The sequence below is a fragment of the Cynocephalus volans genome, chromosome 8, assembly GCF_027409185.1.
Source record: "Cynocephalus volans isolate mCynVol1 chromosome 8, mCynVol1.pri, whole genome shotgun sequence".
Lineage (NCBI taxonomy): Eukaryota > Metazoa > Chordata > Mammalia > Dermoptera > Cynocephalidae > Cynocephalus > Cynocephalus volans.
In genome coordinates, this window is record NC_084467.1 from 67,465,193 (window position 1) to 67,480,612 (window position 15,420).

Consider the following 15,420-nt stretch of genomic DNA (forward strand, 5'->3'; position numbering starts at 1 on the left):
GATGCAGTCCATAGATATGAGTCTTTGGGGTCTCAACTAACCCCAGGAGTGCTGAGCTAGTATTGGTTTCAAACATCACAGATTCAGAACAACTCTCCTTTCTTCTCCCATAATTCATTTACAGGAGGGGAAATCTTTCAAAAATGTCCCTTAAAAGAAACAACAGAATTATAAGAAATATTAACTAAAATCACAAAAAGTCCAAGAAACCACCAGAAGATGGATTAAGAAATATTAACTAAAATCACAAAAAGCATAAAGTCCAAGAAATGCCAGAATTAAATCATCATTTTGCAACCTATAATGAAATAATTGATTCAGGCAATAATCATCAGCAGATAAAACTATTAGTTGAAACGTTGACTGATAACTTTACAATGCAAAGATTAAGCTCTCAGCACCTGAACCAGATAATGTGTGGCACTCCTTCTTCCTCCCTGTTGTTTCACCAGGCTGGTCAAATTGGTAGACTGTGACATTGATGGCTCCCGATGAACAATGCCTCCTGGTATTCATGCCCTCCTGTAGTTCCCTCCCCATAGAATATGACAGAAATGACACTGTGCCAATTCTAGTCCTAATCCTTAAGAGAACTGCAGCATTTTCTTTCACCCTCTTGGAACCAAGCTGCCACACAGTAAGGAAGGCTATCTTGCTAGAGAGAGAAGCCACGTAGAGAAGCCCTGGTAGGTGAGATCCTGTGGAAGGAGAGGACTTAAAGATAAATGTGGCACCTCAGCCAACAGCCACGCCAAAGCCCCAGTCATGTGAGAGAGGTGTTCTTAGATTTTCCAGTACAGACCAATGCAGCTTCACGAGTGACCCTGGCCAACACCACATGGAATAGAAAAACCATCCAGACAACCCACAGAATTGTGAAAAATAATAAATCATTATCTTAAGCCAGTTAAAATTTGAGGCGCTTTTTTATGCTACAAAAGATAGTCTTCAATCTGAGTAGCATCATGATTTAATGTTGGAGAACTGCACCTGCTGCCATATTCATGAACAGTCTCACAGTCTAGTATCCACAGGTCTGTAGCAGAATTTCACATGGGTGAGAGACAAAGAGAATGGAACCTTAAACCCAAAGAGCTTGTCTGATAAATCTACACCTGAAAATTTGCTAACATAATAATGCCTTCATAATTTTGCCAAACTTACACACTTCAGACATGAATCACCAAGGTCATCATCTACTCAGCATTTAGAGCCATATAGGGGAATGAACTAGGGTCCTGCACTTTCTGCCACTAATGACACGTGAAAAAGCATTAGCATAAGACTGTGCAACTCTCAGGGCATGTTATTTGCACCAAAAATTAGGGACAGGGATACTGTACATTTACTATGCACTTTGTAGCTATTAAAGCATTTAGTTTCACAATAATCCAAAGTAGTAGATAATCATTTTGAAGATAAGGTAACTGAGACCAGAGAATTTGCCAACGCCATACAGCTAGTAAGGGGCAGAGCCAGTATTCAAATACAAACAATCTGACTATAGTAGACAGATTGCCTTAGTGACCTTAATTGTTCACAATTCCTTGTATCCATACCTTTTGCCATGTGACTCTGCAGTTCCTCTTATTAAAAGTAGAATCTATTTCCCTGATCCTTGATTCTGAGTTAGGCCATATAACTTGCTTTTTGGCCAGTGAAATGTTAGCATATATGACATATGCATTGGCTTGAAAATTACTTGTTCCTCTGCCATGACCAAGAGAACATGCCTGGGTAATCCTGCCTAAGGATACAAGAAACAGCCGTTTTGCTCCAGTCATCTCAGCAGAGGGAAGTCATCCTAGATTAGCCAAACCCTAAACAAATGAATAAGCCTAGCAAAGGTCAGCATATCTCCTTGCCAACCCACAACTGACTGCAGATGCATGAGTAAGCCCAACTGAGATCAGCCAAAGTCTGATTAGCTAAACTCCACAGATGTGTAAAATAATGTTCTCGTATACCACAGGTTTCTGTTTTACACAGCATTGCTGTAGCAAGAAGTATCTGACACACTGGCTCTGGAGCCCATACTCCTATGGGCTATTCATATTGCTTTTCAAATTGTTGAGTTTTAGGTGACTGACATATGAGTAGATGTACCCAGCAAAGTTAGAAATTTGGGACTAGAATTTAGAAGAGACATTAAAGCTAGTGAAATATACTTGAGAATCATTTTAAAGACGTGATAATTGAAACCAAGGGAGTGAATGGGCTCTCTAAATAAAACAATATGAATGTATAAAGGTAGAGTGACAGAGCTTTAGAATTCAACATCCAGAATGAGAGAGGTAAAAAGGAGACACGGGAGTAGGCAGATAAGTAGGGGGGAAATTAAATGCAGCATCATCATGCAAATTTAAATGGGGAAGTTTCAGGATATAGTTGTCACTGGGAAAGTTAGTAACTAGATTTTCTAATTGGAAGTTTACTTGTGACTTCTGAGAGAATTGTAGGTTTTGGAGTCTGACACATCTGGGTTTGAATTCTGACACTTAATAGTTGTTATGTACTTGGGCACATTAATCTGTAACATGTTCAGCCTGGTGGCTGACATTTGATGAGAACTCAGTATTAGTACTTGGTTAATAGTGACTGTGTTGTTACTAAAATAGGTTTAGATAGTCCATTTTTCCCTAGAGAAATTGGTTTCTTACCTACTACCACTCCTTACCCCCAATCTTCAAAATAGTACAAGTATATTCAAACCAATCACCTTCGAGTCAGGGGAGTAGCTTCAAAACACAAGGAAATTATCTCTTTCTGATATAATTAACAACACATAATATTCCAAAAGTTTGTTATGAAAACAGCAATGATTGTTTATAAACCATATAAGGGTGACAATAGGAGAAGCCAGACAGTAGATTTAAAAAGAGGGTGAATACTAAAGTGGAAGCAAAGAGTATAGAACAATCAAGTCAGAAACTTGTAAATGAAAGTGAAGGAACAGGTGAGGCAGATTGGTCTAGAGAATGAATATTCGTTTCTCTAATCTTCTCCCTCCCAGTAAAGGAGAATTTAGCAAATCTGATGACAGGGAAAGGGGGTAACAAAGAGGGAAAGTTTGAGCAGCTCTATTGCATGGAGCACTGATACTTGATTGGGGGTGGGGGGCTGCTGGGAGGTATAGGGATCCAAACCCCTGACCTTGGTGTTAATACATCACATTCTAATCAACTGAGCTAACCAGCCAGGCCTTAAATTGCATTTTAAAACTGGAAGTAGCTTAGTGATAGGATAAATGAGTATTATAATAGCTATATATACTATTTTTTTGTTGTTTTGCTTTTGGCAGCTGGTCAGTACAGAGATCAAACTCTGGACATTGGTGCTATCAGCACCATGCTCTAACCAACTGAGCTAACTGGCAGCCATATATGCTATTTTAAAAGTTCGTTTTGCTTCTACGTAATTAGCCTGTATGTGTAATCTTAGGCAAATCACCACCTTTCAGAGCAATGACATTATTGTTAGGCTCAATGAAGAAACTTTTTAAAAAAAATTGTAGGGGGACAGTAAAAGTATTATTTTTTTGCGGGGGGGGGGGGACACCCAACGTCTTATTTTGAAAATTTTCAAAGCTACAGAAAAGTTCCAAGAATAAAATAAACCCCTACACTACTCACCTAGATTCATCAATTAGCATTTTGCCACATTTGCTTCCTATGTATGTGTGTGTATTTAGAATGACTTTAACCCTAAAAACTTTAGCATTTCAGCATATATTTCCTAACAAGGTCATTCTCCTATATTACTAGCTATCACACTCAAGAAACTTAACATTGATATAATATTATTAACTAATATGCATTCTACATTGAAATTTCCCCAACTGTTCCAATATTGTTCCTTATAATTTCCTCCAATCCAGGATCCAGTCGAGGATCACACATTGCATTTAGTTGTCATGTTCTCTTAATTTTCATCTACGCTTTTTTTGCCTGTCATAACACTATTTTTTTTACAAGTCCAGGAAAACTGTGTTTGTCTAATGTGCCTTTTTAAAAATTATCTTGATTTACCCCCCTCATTAGATTTAGATTAAATATTTTTGGCAAGGCTCTTAGATAACGTGTCTTTAGAAGTTACAAATTTTAAAGAAGAGAAAGCAAATAAGGGATTACATCATAGAGTACCAATTATGTTAAGTACATTATATATGACATACAAATAATTATCATAATCCTATGACTGAGTGTGGCAGACACAGAGATTTGTTGTTCAGACCCCTCTTCAAGGAAGCACTTGCTGCCCAGTTGAGAGGAATGTGGTTGGCTGGCAGCCTCTAGCTGTTACCTACTCCAGGGTCAAGCTGAGTACACTCTCTCTTGCAGGTAGCCATTAGTTAGTGACAGAACAAGGTCTAGTGATAGTACAAGGGTCTAGCCATGTCCACCCAACATAGGACCCATCCAATGGATAACCAAAGCTTCCAATATCCTTATGAGGCTGGCAGAGACTTTATCGGGTCTGCATCACTCTGGTAACTGCTTCTGCTCAATCCTGCTTCCTCTCATTTTTTTCCACCTATGTTGCTCCCCAACAAATCATATGCAATCCTAACATCTTGGTGTCTGCTTCCTGGAAAACCCAAACTACAACATTCTCATTTAACAAATGAAGAAAACTGGAAATTAGAGAACTTTAAATATTGTTCCAAATCATGCTGGAAGGTGAAATAGCTTCTAGAATTTGAATTTGACTCTAGGACCAAAAAACTAATTACCTTCATGTTATAAATCAGTGAATTCTTTGACACATGTAGGCTCTCACTGTCCTTTGACTGCAATTTTCCTATTTCTCAGCTTAAGTATTTCTAAGAAAATCATCCTCAGAGAAACCATTTACAGGCCAACCTTTAGCTAAGAGTCTATGGTTTACATGAGAGTCTATGGTACTGCTAAGAGTCTGTGGTACTGCTATCCCTTTACTTACCATATTAAATATTTTGACAATTATATTATAAGCTCTTAGTGACCAGTATTCTTTACATTATTATATATCCCAATAACAGATGTTTCTATTAATGAAAGTAACAGATACCATAACCACTTTCAAAAAAATTCACTGGGAAATGAATTCTTATTCATAGTGAGTAAGAGCATTGGTATGAAGTCACACTGAGTTGAGCTGCACTTCTTTGATGTATGATGATGAGCAAGCTACTTAACCTCAGTCATAGGGTTGTTATGAGGATTACATGTAAGAAAAGCACTTCAGTAGAGTAACTGAAACATCATAAGTATTTGATAAATGGCAAGCACTATTAAAAATAAAGCTTTTTTTAATTAACTACTAAGTGCCAAGCATTACACTAAATTCTGGTGATTCAGAGACAGATCAATAATAGCATTCAATTCTTATGGAGGATCATGGTATAATTATGAGGAAGAAGAAAACTAAAAACTATAATGAAAATAAAAACTCAAACTAATCTTAAAAGATTGATTAGTAAGTTCATCACTTCATTAAAAATCAAAACTTTGGGGCTGAGCCCGTGGCGCACTCGGGAGAGTGCGGCGCTGGGAGCGCGGCGACGCTCCGGCCGTGGGTTCGGATCCTATATAGGAATGGCCGGTGCACTCACTGGCTGAGTGCAGGTCACGAAAAAGACAAAAAAAAAAAAAATCAAAACTTTACACTGAATGGCTTATTTGCATACTTCTGATTAAGAAATAACAAGGCATTAATATTAACAAACTTTACACCCTTCAAGTTATACATTTTAAAATCATTTTTATTGAGCTAATTTTAACAATATTGCTTTAGCTAGTGACATCTGCCCCTAACAAAAACAAAGCCATCATGAATGCTATTCAATATCCTCAACGTAATCTGTTATGTTTTTGTACGTGGAATATAGTTAAACTTTTAACATTACATAATCAAGCAAAGAGCAGTGCATACCATATTATTCAAAAAGACTTTATGCATTTTAAATTATTTTGCAAGTGGCTTCGGCTTTATCAACAATCTCACTGACACATTCCACACTTCATGCTCTCAAAATAGAAAGTGCCCTGAAACTAATTCTAAGTTTTTAAGTTACTGCCATTAATGAATACTATCCAGGGTTATAGAAATTGAATTTTAACATTTTATAATATAAGCGGCAATAAGTTACTAAGATCTGCTGACAAATTCCACTCAAACTAAATACATCCTTGATACATTCAAAAAAGACATTTTGTAAATTTTAATATGCTAGTTTATCTACTGCAGTGCAAAAGAAGTGACACACTAATGTTTCCTGAGCTTTAGGAAATTGACAACAATTTTCTACTACTCTCAATTTAAAATAGGCTCTTTAGTATACGAAGCCATGTCAAAACTGTACAATTGAATTAGGTTTTTGGAGAAATGAAAAGATTGGTCAGTTATGGTAGTCTAGGGTAATGAAAAAGTTTTCAAAGCAAAAGTATTTACAACACTACAAAGGATACTATAAATCTGCATGTAATACAAAGATCAAAGATAATCTACTGATTACCAATTGATCACAATTGTCCCTTCTCTTTCAAAAATATTACACTGTAAGACTTATGGTAAGTTAGTTAGCACTGAATATACCAACCTGTAGTATATTACACATTTTAACATATTCTTTCATAATGCCCAGTACAAAGGAATAAATGGGATAAAAGATGAAAAATCAAGAAAATAAACATGCTTGTAGGAATGTTTTTGCATGTATATATGTCAGGGAAGTGAAAATTATTTCTCATTAGAACTCTCTATATCTTCAATATTACAAAGACCGAGTTTCTACTTCAATTTTTTCTTCTGCTTGCAGTATATCAGGATCAACATGAACAACTGGAGGTCGGAGGATAACTTCAGGCCCTCCACCATATATAGACTGCAGAAAATTCCATGTTTCTTCAGAAATTTGGCCAGAATCTGCTCCTAAAATTATGTGTATATAGAAAAAATGTTTACAAACCTATACATATTCATACTGCAAAAGCTTTCATAATGTACCCCCCCAGTATAAATCCTCTAGGGATAACTAAGAACTTGTAGTATCTTCAGACTACCAGTCCATATTGTTATAAGCTGCAACATATTGTCTACCTTAAAAAGGTGGAGATGATTTTTCCCAGCTCCTACTAACAGCTTTAAAGCCTTCATCAGATAAAAATTAAACACTGACTGCTTTCCACTATCTGTCCTTGTTCATATATGAATTACATTCTTGAGCACGGTAAGAAAGTACCATATATAGCTAGTGCTGATATATTCCTAACAGTGACAAATTACTAACAAGTAAAAGCTTAAATATTAGTCAAACTTACCTTGCCTTAGCATCACATTACCACATTTAGTGACTGCAATTTTAGTGTTGTCAATAGGTCCTGGAGGATCTAAGTTGAAAGGAAAGAAAATGAGCAAAATGCACACTTTTCAAAGAAATGCACCAAATAACAGCATAATTTTGTGCCTGAAATAATTGAGAGCTGTTAACTATATAATCAGATTGGTTAGTTTTCAGGAAAATTATTATAGTAAATTCTTTTGGGGGGCAGGGGCAGTACAAGGACCAGCTAACCTAACTGCCCAGCTCTATAGTCAATTCTTAATGTCTTCTCCTGAGCATCCTTCTTTTTGGGTCTTAGTTACTCCGAAAATAGAACCAGGAGAGAAGGTGAGAGAGACTCTCTCACTACCATCCAAAATCTTTAAAAAAGTGATTTCTCAATTACCCATTTGGGGATTACAGGTCAAAATGTACCTTTGCTGCTATAAAAGAATAATTCCATTAAAAGGAAATTACATAATTCTCAATTTGTTTCAGACTGTCATTACTTAAAGTAAATTAAAAACAAACATTATAAAACGAAACCTTAAAATACATCCTTTTTTAATTTAAGGAAACTTATTTGTTTTTCACTTGAATACAAAAGTACAGTGAATGATCATTATCAAAAGCTGTAAAAAAAAAAAAAAAAAAAAAAAGGCATAAAGAAAAAAATATATTGTTAGCCCACTACAGACGGGTAGACAAACTATTTTAATATCGCTGTGGTCTTTTTGCCTTTACATAATATGTTTGCTTTTTTTTAATACAAAGGTTCTAAACTATGCATACTGTGTTGTAACTATTTTTATATATCAAAAACATCTTATTTTAAATTATCAAATATTGTCATTCAAAATTATTTTAGAAGTCTACATAGTATCTCATTGTATTGGATAATTTAAGCAATTTCCTATGGCTGTATAGAATTTTTTAAAATTTTTCAATACTAAGATCACAGACTAGTTTTGTTCAGTTGCTTTATTCCTGCTACAAATATGTTATAATTCATAAAATACCTTTCAAAAAAATTAAAAACAACCAAAATATAAACTAGAACGTAAGATCCCTGAAGCCAAGGATTTTTTTTTTCTCTTTTGTTCACTGGTGTAATTCCAAATGCATATTGATATTCAAGAAATATTTGCCAAGTGAATAAACAAAAAATTTGCAAAGAATTTGATTTTTCAGTTGACCACTTACCTCCATCTTTACCCTTCACAAAACTTTCCCATTCTCTAAACCACTGCATACTGATGCAATAAAAAGTAGCTGGAGAGTCCTCCTCTTGGAATGCTCTGTTGAGCTACAGGGGGTGGGGGAAATAGTCACCTAATAGTTAGAATTTGCAATCATTCTCTTTCCACATCTCATAAGGCTAATTTTTCATACACACAGAATGTAGTACCACAGTAAGATGTACACTGATGCTAAGTTATCTTAGTATTAGGATATGTGGTAGCACTTATTATTAAACAATTCAAGGTTCTGTTTAAAAATTTAACAAGCACACATAAAAGGGACATAAAAGATTGGATAAGATGGTCAAAGCAAAGTCTTCAAAACAATAAATACTCCATATAATTATTAAAGATCTAATGTGTAAACTTTATTTAAACATACTATATCCACTATCTACACTTACTTTTTGTTCACTTAACATACTGGCAGACAATCTGCTATTACAGTGCTGCATGTCATGTCATCTCACAGGCAGTACACATATATGTATAGGCAAATTCTCAGAAGCGGTGGGACAGTCCCTAAAAATGTTCTACTCCCTCCTCTAGCCCTACGGCCTAAGAAATGGATGTGTGGCTCAAACCACGCACTCCGTGGAAATCTGCAGAGAAGTTAGAATGGCATCATTCCAAAGTCAATTCTTGTTAGCTAGATACCCAGGGCTACCTTGGTTCTCAAACTTCTGGAGATCTGGTTATTCAACTTTTCGTCCCAATAAATTTCTTTTTTGCTTAAGTGAGCCAGTCTGGATTCTACCACTTGCCAACTAAAGAAATCCAACTGACAAAAAGACTAGTTAAAAAAAAAAAAAAAAGGTATAGGCAACACAGCCTCCGGGAAATTAGGGCATTTGGAATTTATTTAATTGTAGTAGTGTGTAAGACTCGTAAGAATATTTCATGACGGGCAACTAAATCTCCATGGTACATACTACCTATGGACAAAAATAACCAAGTTCAAAAAAAAAAAAAAAAAAAATAACCAAGTTCAGGTTATGCCACTCCTCTAATCAAATTTAATCAAAACCCTAGTTCAAATATCCTTGTAAAAGCCCAGAAGTACCTCCATGATCTGGCCCCATGATCTGACATCATCTTCTAATACTTTCTTATTTCTCACTTGTGGTCACACTGACCTCTCAGAACCAACAAAATATATTCCTGCCTCTCAAGGGTTTTGCACTGGCTGTCCCTTCCTTTTGCAGATATCTTAATGACTATCTTCCTGACTTCCTTCAAGTCTTTGCTTAAATGTCCCCTTCTCAGTGAAGCCTATCTTGACCATCCTGTTTAAAATTGCAACCTGGGGGCTGGTCAGTTACTCAGTTGGTTAGAGCACAGTGCTCATAACACCAAGACCCAGGGTTCGATCCTTGTACCGGCCAGCAACAAAAACATATAATAAAATTGCAACCTGACTCCTGCCCTCACTACTGTAATACTTATGCTCTCTCTTCCTGTTCAATATTTTCATTTTCCATAGTACTCATGACCTTTTAATATACTGTATAACTTATTCATTTAATGTAAACTTTTTGAGGGCAAGGATCTTTTTGGAACACAAGGCAGCTCCTTCAACAGAAAAATGAAAGGGAATGAAAAATGCTGTGGCTATCCTTGATGCTTAACAAAGAAATCAGGCAAGTTTGTCTCAAGGCGTGGAATTAAAGTTAGGACTTTCTATGATATACAACTTGTCCCTAGAGAACTGGATTTCTGAAATGTAATGTCAGACTGATTCTGCCAGATGCTGAATTGTAACATCCATTAAGTTCATACCATTACAAGGTTTGGATACTTTCAGGACTTACTTTATCTTTGATTATTAGAAGTTTCTTCTTTATGTGTCTAGGTGGGGGCTTTTTAAAATTCAGTTAAGCACAATTACCCCATTAATTTAAAGATATGTTTTTTTCTAGTTCTGGAAAACTTCATTCAATTGTTGCTCTAAAAGTAGTTCTTTGCCTCAATTCTCTCTTCTAAAATACATATTAGAAAAATATTGGATTTTTTTTTTTTTTTTTTTTTTTGTCGGCTGGCTGGTACAGGAACCTGAACAACCTTGGTTGGGTATTCTTAGCACCACGTTCTCCCAAGTGGCCTAACTGGCCAGCCCAGAAAAATACCGGATTCTATATCTATCCAACATGTCAAAACTTTTCCTCCTGCTTTCCATTTGTTCATCCTCTGTGTTTCATCTTAGAACTACTTCTGCTAGATCTTTCAGCACACTAGTTTGCTCTCCAGCGGTAGTTATTCTGCCATTCTATTAACCCTTTATTTTTTTCAGTATACGATATCCTTATGCATCTACCTGAGGATCAATCATACTTCATCTGTTCATATTCACTGCCCTATCCAGGCAGACACCTTTATGCTTGCTGCCAGATACAATGCAGGGGGTAGAATGCTGAGGTCATCATTGGTATCTGCCACTTCTAAGCTTGAAGCCAGTGTGGTCATTTCCTGGGGTCTTTGGTTTACTTCTTTGATCAGCTTTTCAACTACCTGCTTTTTCAATTTTTTAGAAACTTCATGTAGTTTCTGGTCCACCAAGGGCACCTATTTTTGTACTCCATTTCTATTTATATACTAACACTTTTGTTAAAAAAAAAATGGGGGTGGGTGGGTGGAATCAAACAAAAAACCCTAGTGTCATGGAATAACCATAGACTTGCATTTTTAAAAACAGCTTTATTAAGGTATCATCCACCCACTAAGTATAAAGTTCAGTGGTTTTTAGTAAATTCATACTTGTGCAACTGTCACCACAATGTCGTTTAGAATATTTCCAACATCTCAAAAAGCTCCCCTGCACCAGTTTGCAATCAGTCCCCTGCTCTCATTCCTTGAATCCAATCATCTAGTTTCAGTTTTTCTCCTTTTTAGAAATTTCATATAAATGAAATTAAATATTATGGTCTTTTATACCCATCTTTCACTTGGCATAATGTTTCTGAGATTCATTCATGTTGTTGCATGAATCAGTAGTCCATGACCTTTTTACTGCTGAGTAGTATTCCATTGTATGGATATAACACACTTATCCATTCGTCAGCTGACTGACATCCAATTATTTGAGGCAATTATGAGCAATACTGCCATAAAAGTTTACAGGTGTTATGTGAACGTAAGTTTTCATTTCTCTGGAATAAATACCTAAAAGTGTGATTGCTCGGTCATGTGCTAAGTTTCAAACCTACAAGAAACTTCCTATTTCTCATTTGGCACAAAACACTTTGCATCCCCTCTATCAATATTCATGAGAATTCTTTAATGACTGAGATTGTGTACTTTTTCATGTGCTTATTAGCTGTATCTTCTTAGGGGTAATGTCTATTCAAATCTTTTGCCTGTTTTTTAACTGGAAAATTTATCTACCTACTAAATTGTACGGGTTCTTTATACAGTCTGGATATTAGTCCTCTGGTAATGTGATTTGCAAATACGTACAACTTAATGCTGATTTTAGGTCTACCTTCCTAATTCTCAATATTTCTCCCATTAACACCATTCTTGGATTTACTGAATGTCTCATTCATTGCCACAATATCCCACACTATTTCTGACCACAGAATTCATTTTACACAAAAGAAAGAAATAGGCTCACATTCATTAGCTTCACTGATCTTACCATGGACTATCACCCAAAAGCTGCCGGCCTACTGAACACTCAGTTCTTGTGCCTGGGTGGCAACACCGTGTGGGTTTGGGACTGCCCTACATGATGTAGTATGTGCTCCAAACTAGAAACCAATATATGGTGGTTTTTCCCAGAACCAGAACACATAAGGCTAGTAATTGGGTAAAGTGGAAGAACTTGTCTATTACTACCTACTGACACCCTCACAAAAGCTTTGCTTCCCATCCCCACAACTTTGGCCTCTACTAGTTCGGAGGGTTTATTCCCCAAGGGGACACAACAGTGGTTTTTCTTGAATGGAAGTTGAGACAGCCCCCTAGCCATTTTGGGTTTCTCATGTCACTGAACTAATAGGCAAAGAGGGGTTACAGTAATGACTATAATGACTGATCCCAGTTATAAAGGGTAAATAAAATGACTGCTATACAATAGAAGCAAAGAGGGTTATGTCTGCAAACTAGGAGATTATACCTACTGTATTAGTTTTAGAGGGCTGCTCTAACAAATCACCACAAACTTGGTGGCTGAAAAAGATATTTATTCTCTCACAGTTCTAGAGAGCAGAACTCCAAAATTTTAGTGCCAGCAGGACCATGCTCCCTGCAGAGGCTTTAGGGGAGATTCTGCTTCTTGCCTCTTCAAGCTTCTGCCTTGTGGCTGTATTGCTCCAACCTCTGTCTCCTTCTTCACATGGTTTTCCTCTTCTCTGTGTATTTCTCTACTGTGCGTCTCTTCAAAAGGACACTTACTGGATTTAGGGCCCATGCAGAAAATTCAGGAATATCTCATTTCAAAATTGATACATAGGCAAAGACCCTTTTTCAAGTAAGGTCACATTCACCAATAAGGTCAATTCACAGAGATTAGGGCATGGAAATATTTTTTTGGAGACTACCATCCAAACTACTACAGTCACCGTTTTGAATTTCCATACCCAGAGGTTAAAAGTTAAAAGAAATTCAAAACAAAGAAGCCTACTAAGGGCTCAGAACCTTCAAAAATAAAGGTCTGGGTTATTTTACCAGGTAAACGCAACCACAACCAGCTGAAGTCCTGGCTGAAAACACAGGGAATACAGAATGGGTAATGATCAGCCGTAGACACATGTCTTTCTTGCTCCATATACGTTTATAAATATTTACCAATTTTAAAACAATTATCAATTTTTTTTTTCCTTCCTTTCATTCCACTACTATTATAAAGTATGTTGTTCGTGGTTAAGGTTATAGTTTATTCTTTAAATTAGACTATAAAGGGGAGATTATGACTACACTGACTAAATTAAAAGATGAATGACCATCATCTAGAAATTTACATAGTGACTGATGGAACTTTGGGTGTCTCAAATTTAGGAAGTGGGTAAATAAAATATGTACCGCTGCATGAGCCAGTTGTATCATGTTAGGTAGAAGCATGTTACTGTCGCTACTGTTGTCTGGATGAATGAGTGCGTACAGACACTGAGTTAACAAAGGGACAATCTGTACTGTATTACCTGTCAATGACCATCATTTCATTCATTCTTATACTCTCTTCTGCAAAGAGTAGCCTACATTTTCCCTTGTGGGCAGTGCCCAGATTAGATACTGCCAATGATATATGCAATATGTGAGAGGCACAAGAAAAATAAACTTTTTCCCCCCTGGTGGCAACTGTGGGCAGGCTTGAGGCTTCCACAGATGGCACAAATAAGGTTTTGCCACCAGTTCAAAGCATATTCCCAAGAGTCCAATCTCATTTGGCATTGCAGGCAGCTAATATTTTTAACAGCAGCATCTTGTGTCTACTGGGCATGCTCTGAATAATGCACCTGGGTCCTGATATCATCAGGAGCAGCTTAGGTATTTGAGCACTCTCCTGATAATCACCACAGGCAGGCAGCCGAGATCATTTCCAGAGGCTTTATGCAAATTTTTTTAGCTTTGAAGCAATCTCAAACTTACAGGAAAACTCCAAGTACAGTACAAAAAAATTTTCTTTTCCTAGACCAATTTCAGAATAAATTGCTGAACAGATGTTCCTTTCCTCCAAACAGCTTGTTGTTTAGAAAATGTCCCTCAATCTGGGTTTGTCTGACTTTCTTCATTTGAAATTCAGGTTATGCATCTGTGTACCAAAGAAATAATGCCATGTTCTTCTCATTGTATCCTATCCTGGCACATGATTTTGATTTGTTCCATTTATAATGATGCTCATTTTAACTGTGATGCCAGGATTCTCTGCTGAAAGTTTATCTTTTCTCTTTGTAATGAATAAATATTTTGTGGGGAAGAAGTTGAAACAACATAAATATCCCACTCCTCATCCCTTCCATTTATTTACTTATTTTTAGCAGTATGGTTGCAATATCTCCTATTTTGTTATGTTATTATAATTTATTTTATAGTTCAAATTGTCCCAAATTTGGCCAGTAGGAGACCAGTGAAGATGGCTTCTGGATACTTTTGATATGTCCTCATCATTCTTCAAGAACTTCTTTACTTTCTGGCACGATAAGATGTTCCAGTCTCATCTTGTAATTCCCTGCCCTGGCACTGGCATCAGTCATTTCTCAAGGAGGGCTGGGTTCCTTTTAGTGGAGAAAGATGTTTAGAAGCCAAGATCTGAGAGCTAGGTATGCTCAATCCTATTTTTCTATATTTGCATACCCACACACACACATGCACGCGCGCAAACACACACACACTTCCCTACACCTCTATATTTATTTAGCTATCACCATGAGTTCACAAAGATGCCTACAACTCCAATCAAATAACAGAGTACATTTTAGTTTTCTCCCTTTCCACATTTGTAGCTTCCTTATCTGACAATGAGGAATTTGGCTCTCATTATACTTATTTGATCAATTCCCCATATGGTATCAGCCTCAATGCCACCAACACCAATATGCTGTGCCTTTGTAGCCACCAATCTCTGGCCAAAATGAACATACCTTCTCACCCTACCTGAGCTCCAACACCATTGACTGGGCTCATGCCACTATACAGAAGCTCTCTTTACCCTGTCTTGGCTCTGAAACTCCACTCTTAGTCACTGACCCCCTTCCACCTAAAGTGTAGCAGCCTACTCCACTCCCAGATTTCTTGAAAGTCAGCAGTAGTCTTCTTGACCTTGACTGCCCGGTCCTTTTGGTGGTTGTCTAAGTCTCTCATTCCCTGTATTCCAATTCTATTCAAAATACTTAGAATGTCTTCTGTTAATCAAACTCTGATCGATATAGTCATTAGCCG

The 15,420-nt window shown here is 36.7% G+C and overlaps 1 protein-coding gene across 6 annotated transcripts in view; it reads right to left on the reverse strand.

The window, feature by feature from the left end:
* Nucleotides 1-5,722: 5,722 nt before the first annotated feature.
* USP33 (ubiquitin specific peptidase 33) overlaps nt 5,723-15,420 on the reverse strand; it is a 54,958-nt gene continuing 45,260 nt past the window's right edge. For 5 of the 6 annotated variants that reach the window (XM_063103615.1, XM_063103613.1, XM_063103612.1 and 2 more), the window contains 3 exons: nt 8,507-8,609; nt 7,302-7,370; nt 5,723-6,912 (listed from right to left, as the gene is read on the reverse strand). In XM_063103615.1, coding sequence (XP_062959685.1) covers nt 6,755-6,912; nt 7,302-7,370; nt 8,507-8,609 — 330 coding nt within the window. In that variant the 3' untranslated portion in view covers nt 5,723-6,754. Of the gene's footprint in view, nt 6,913-7,301; nt 7,371-8,506; nt 8,610-14,644; nt 14,757-15,420 lie in introns of those variants that run through there. The other variant, XM_063103611.1, reaches the window with a different exon arrangement.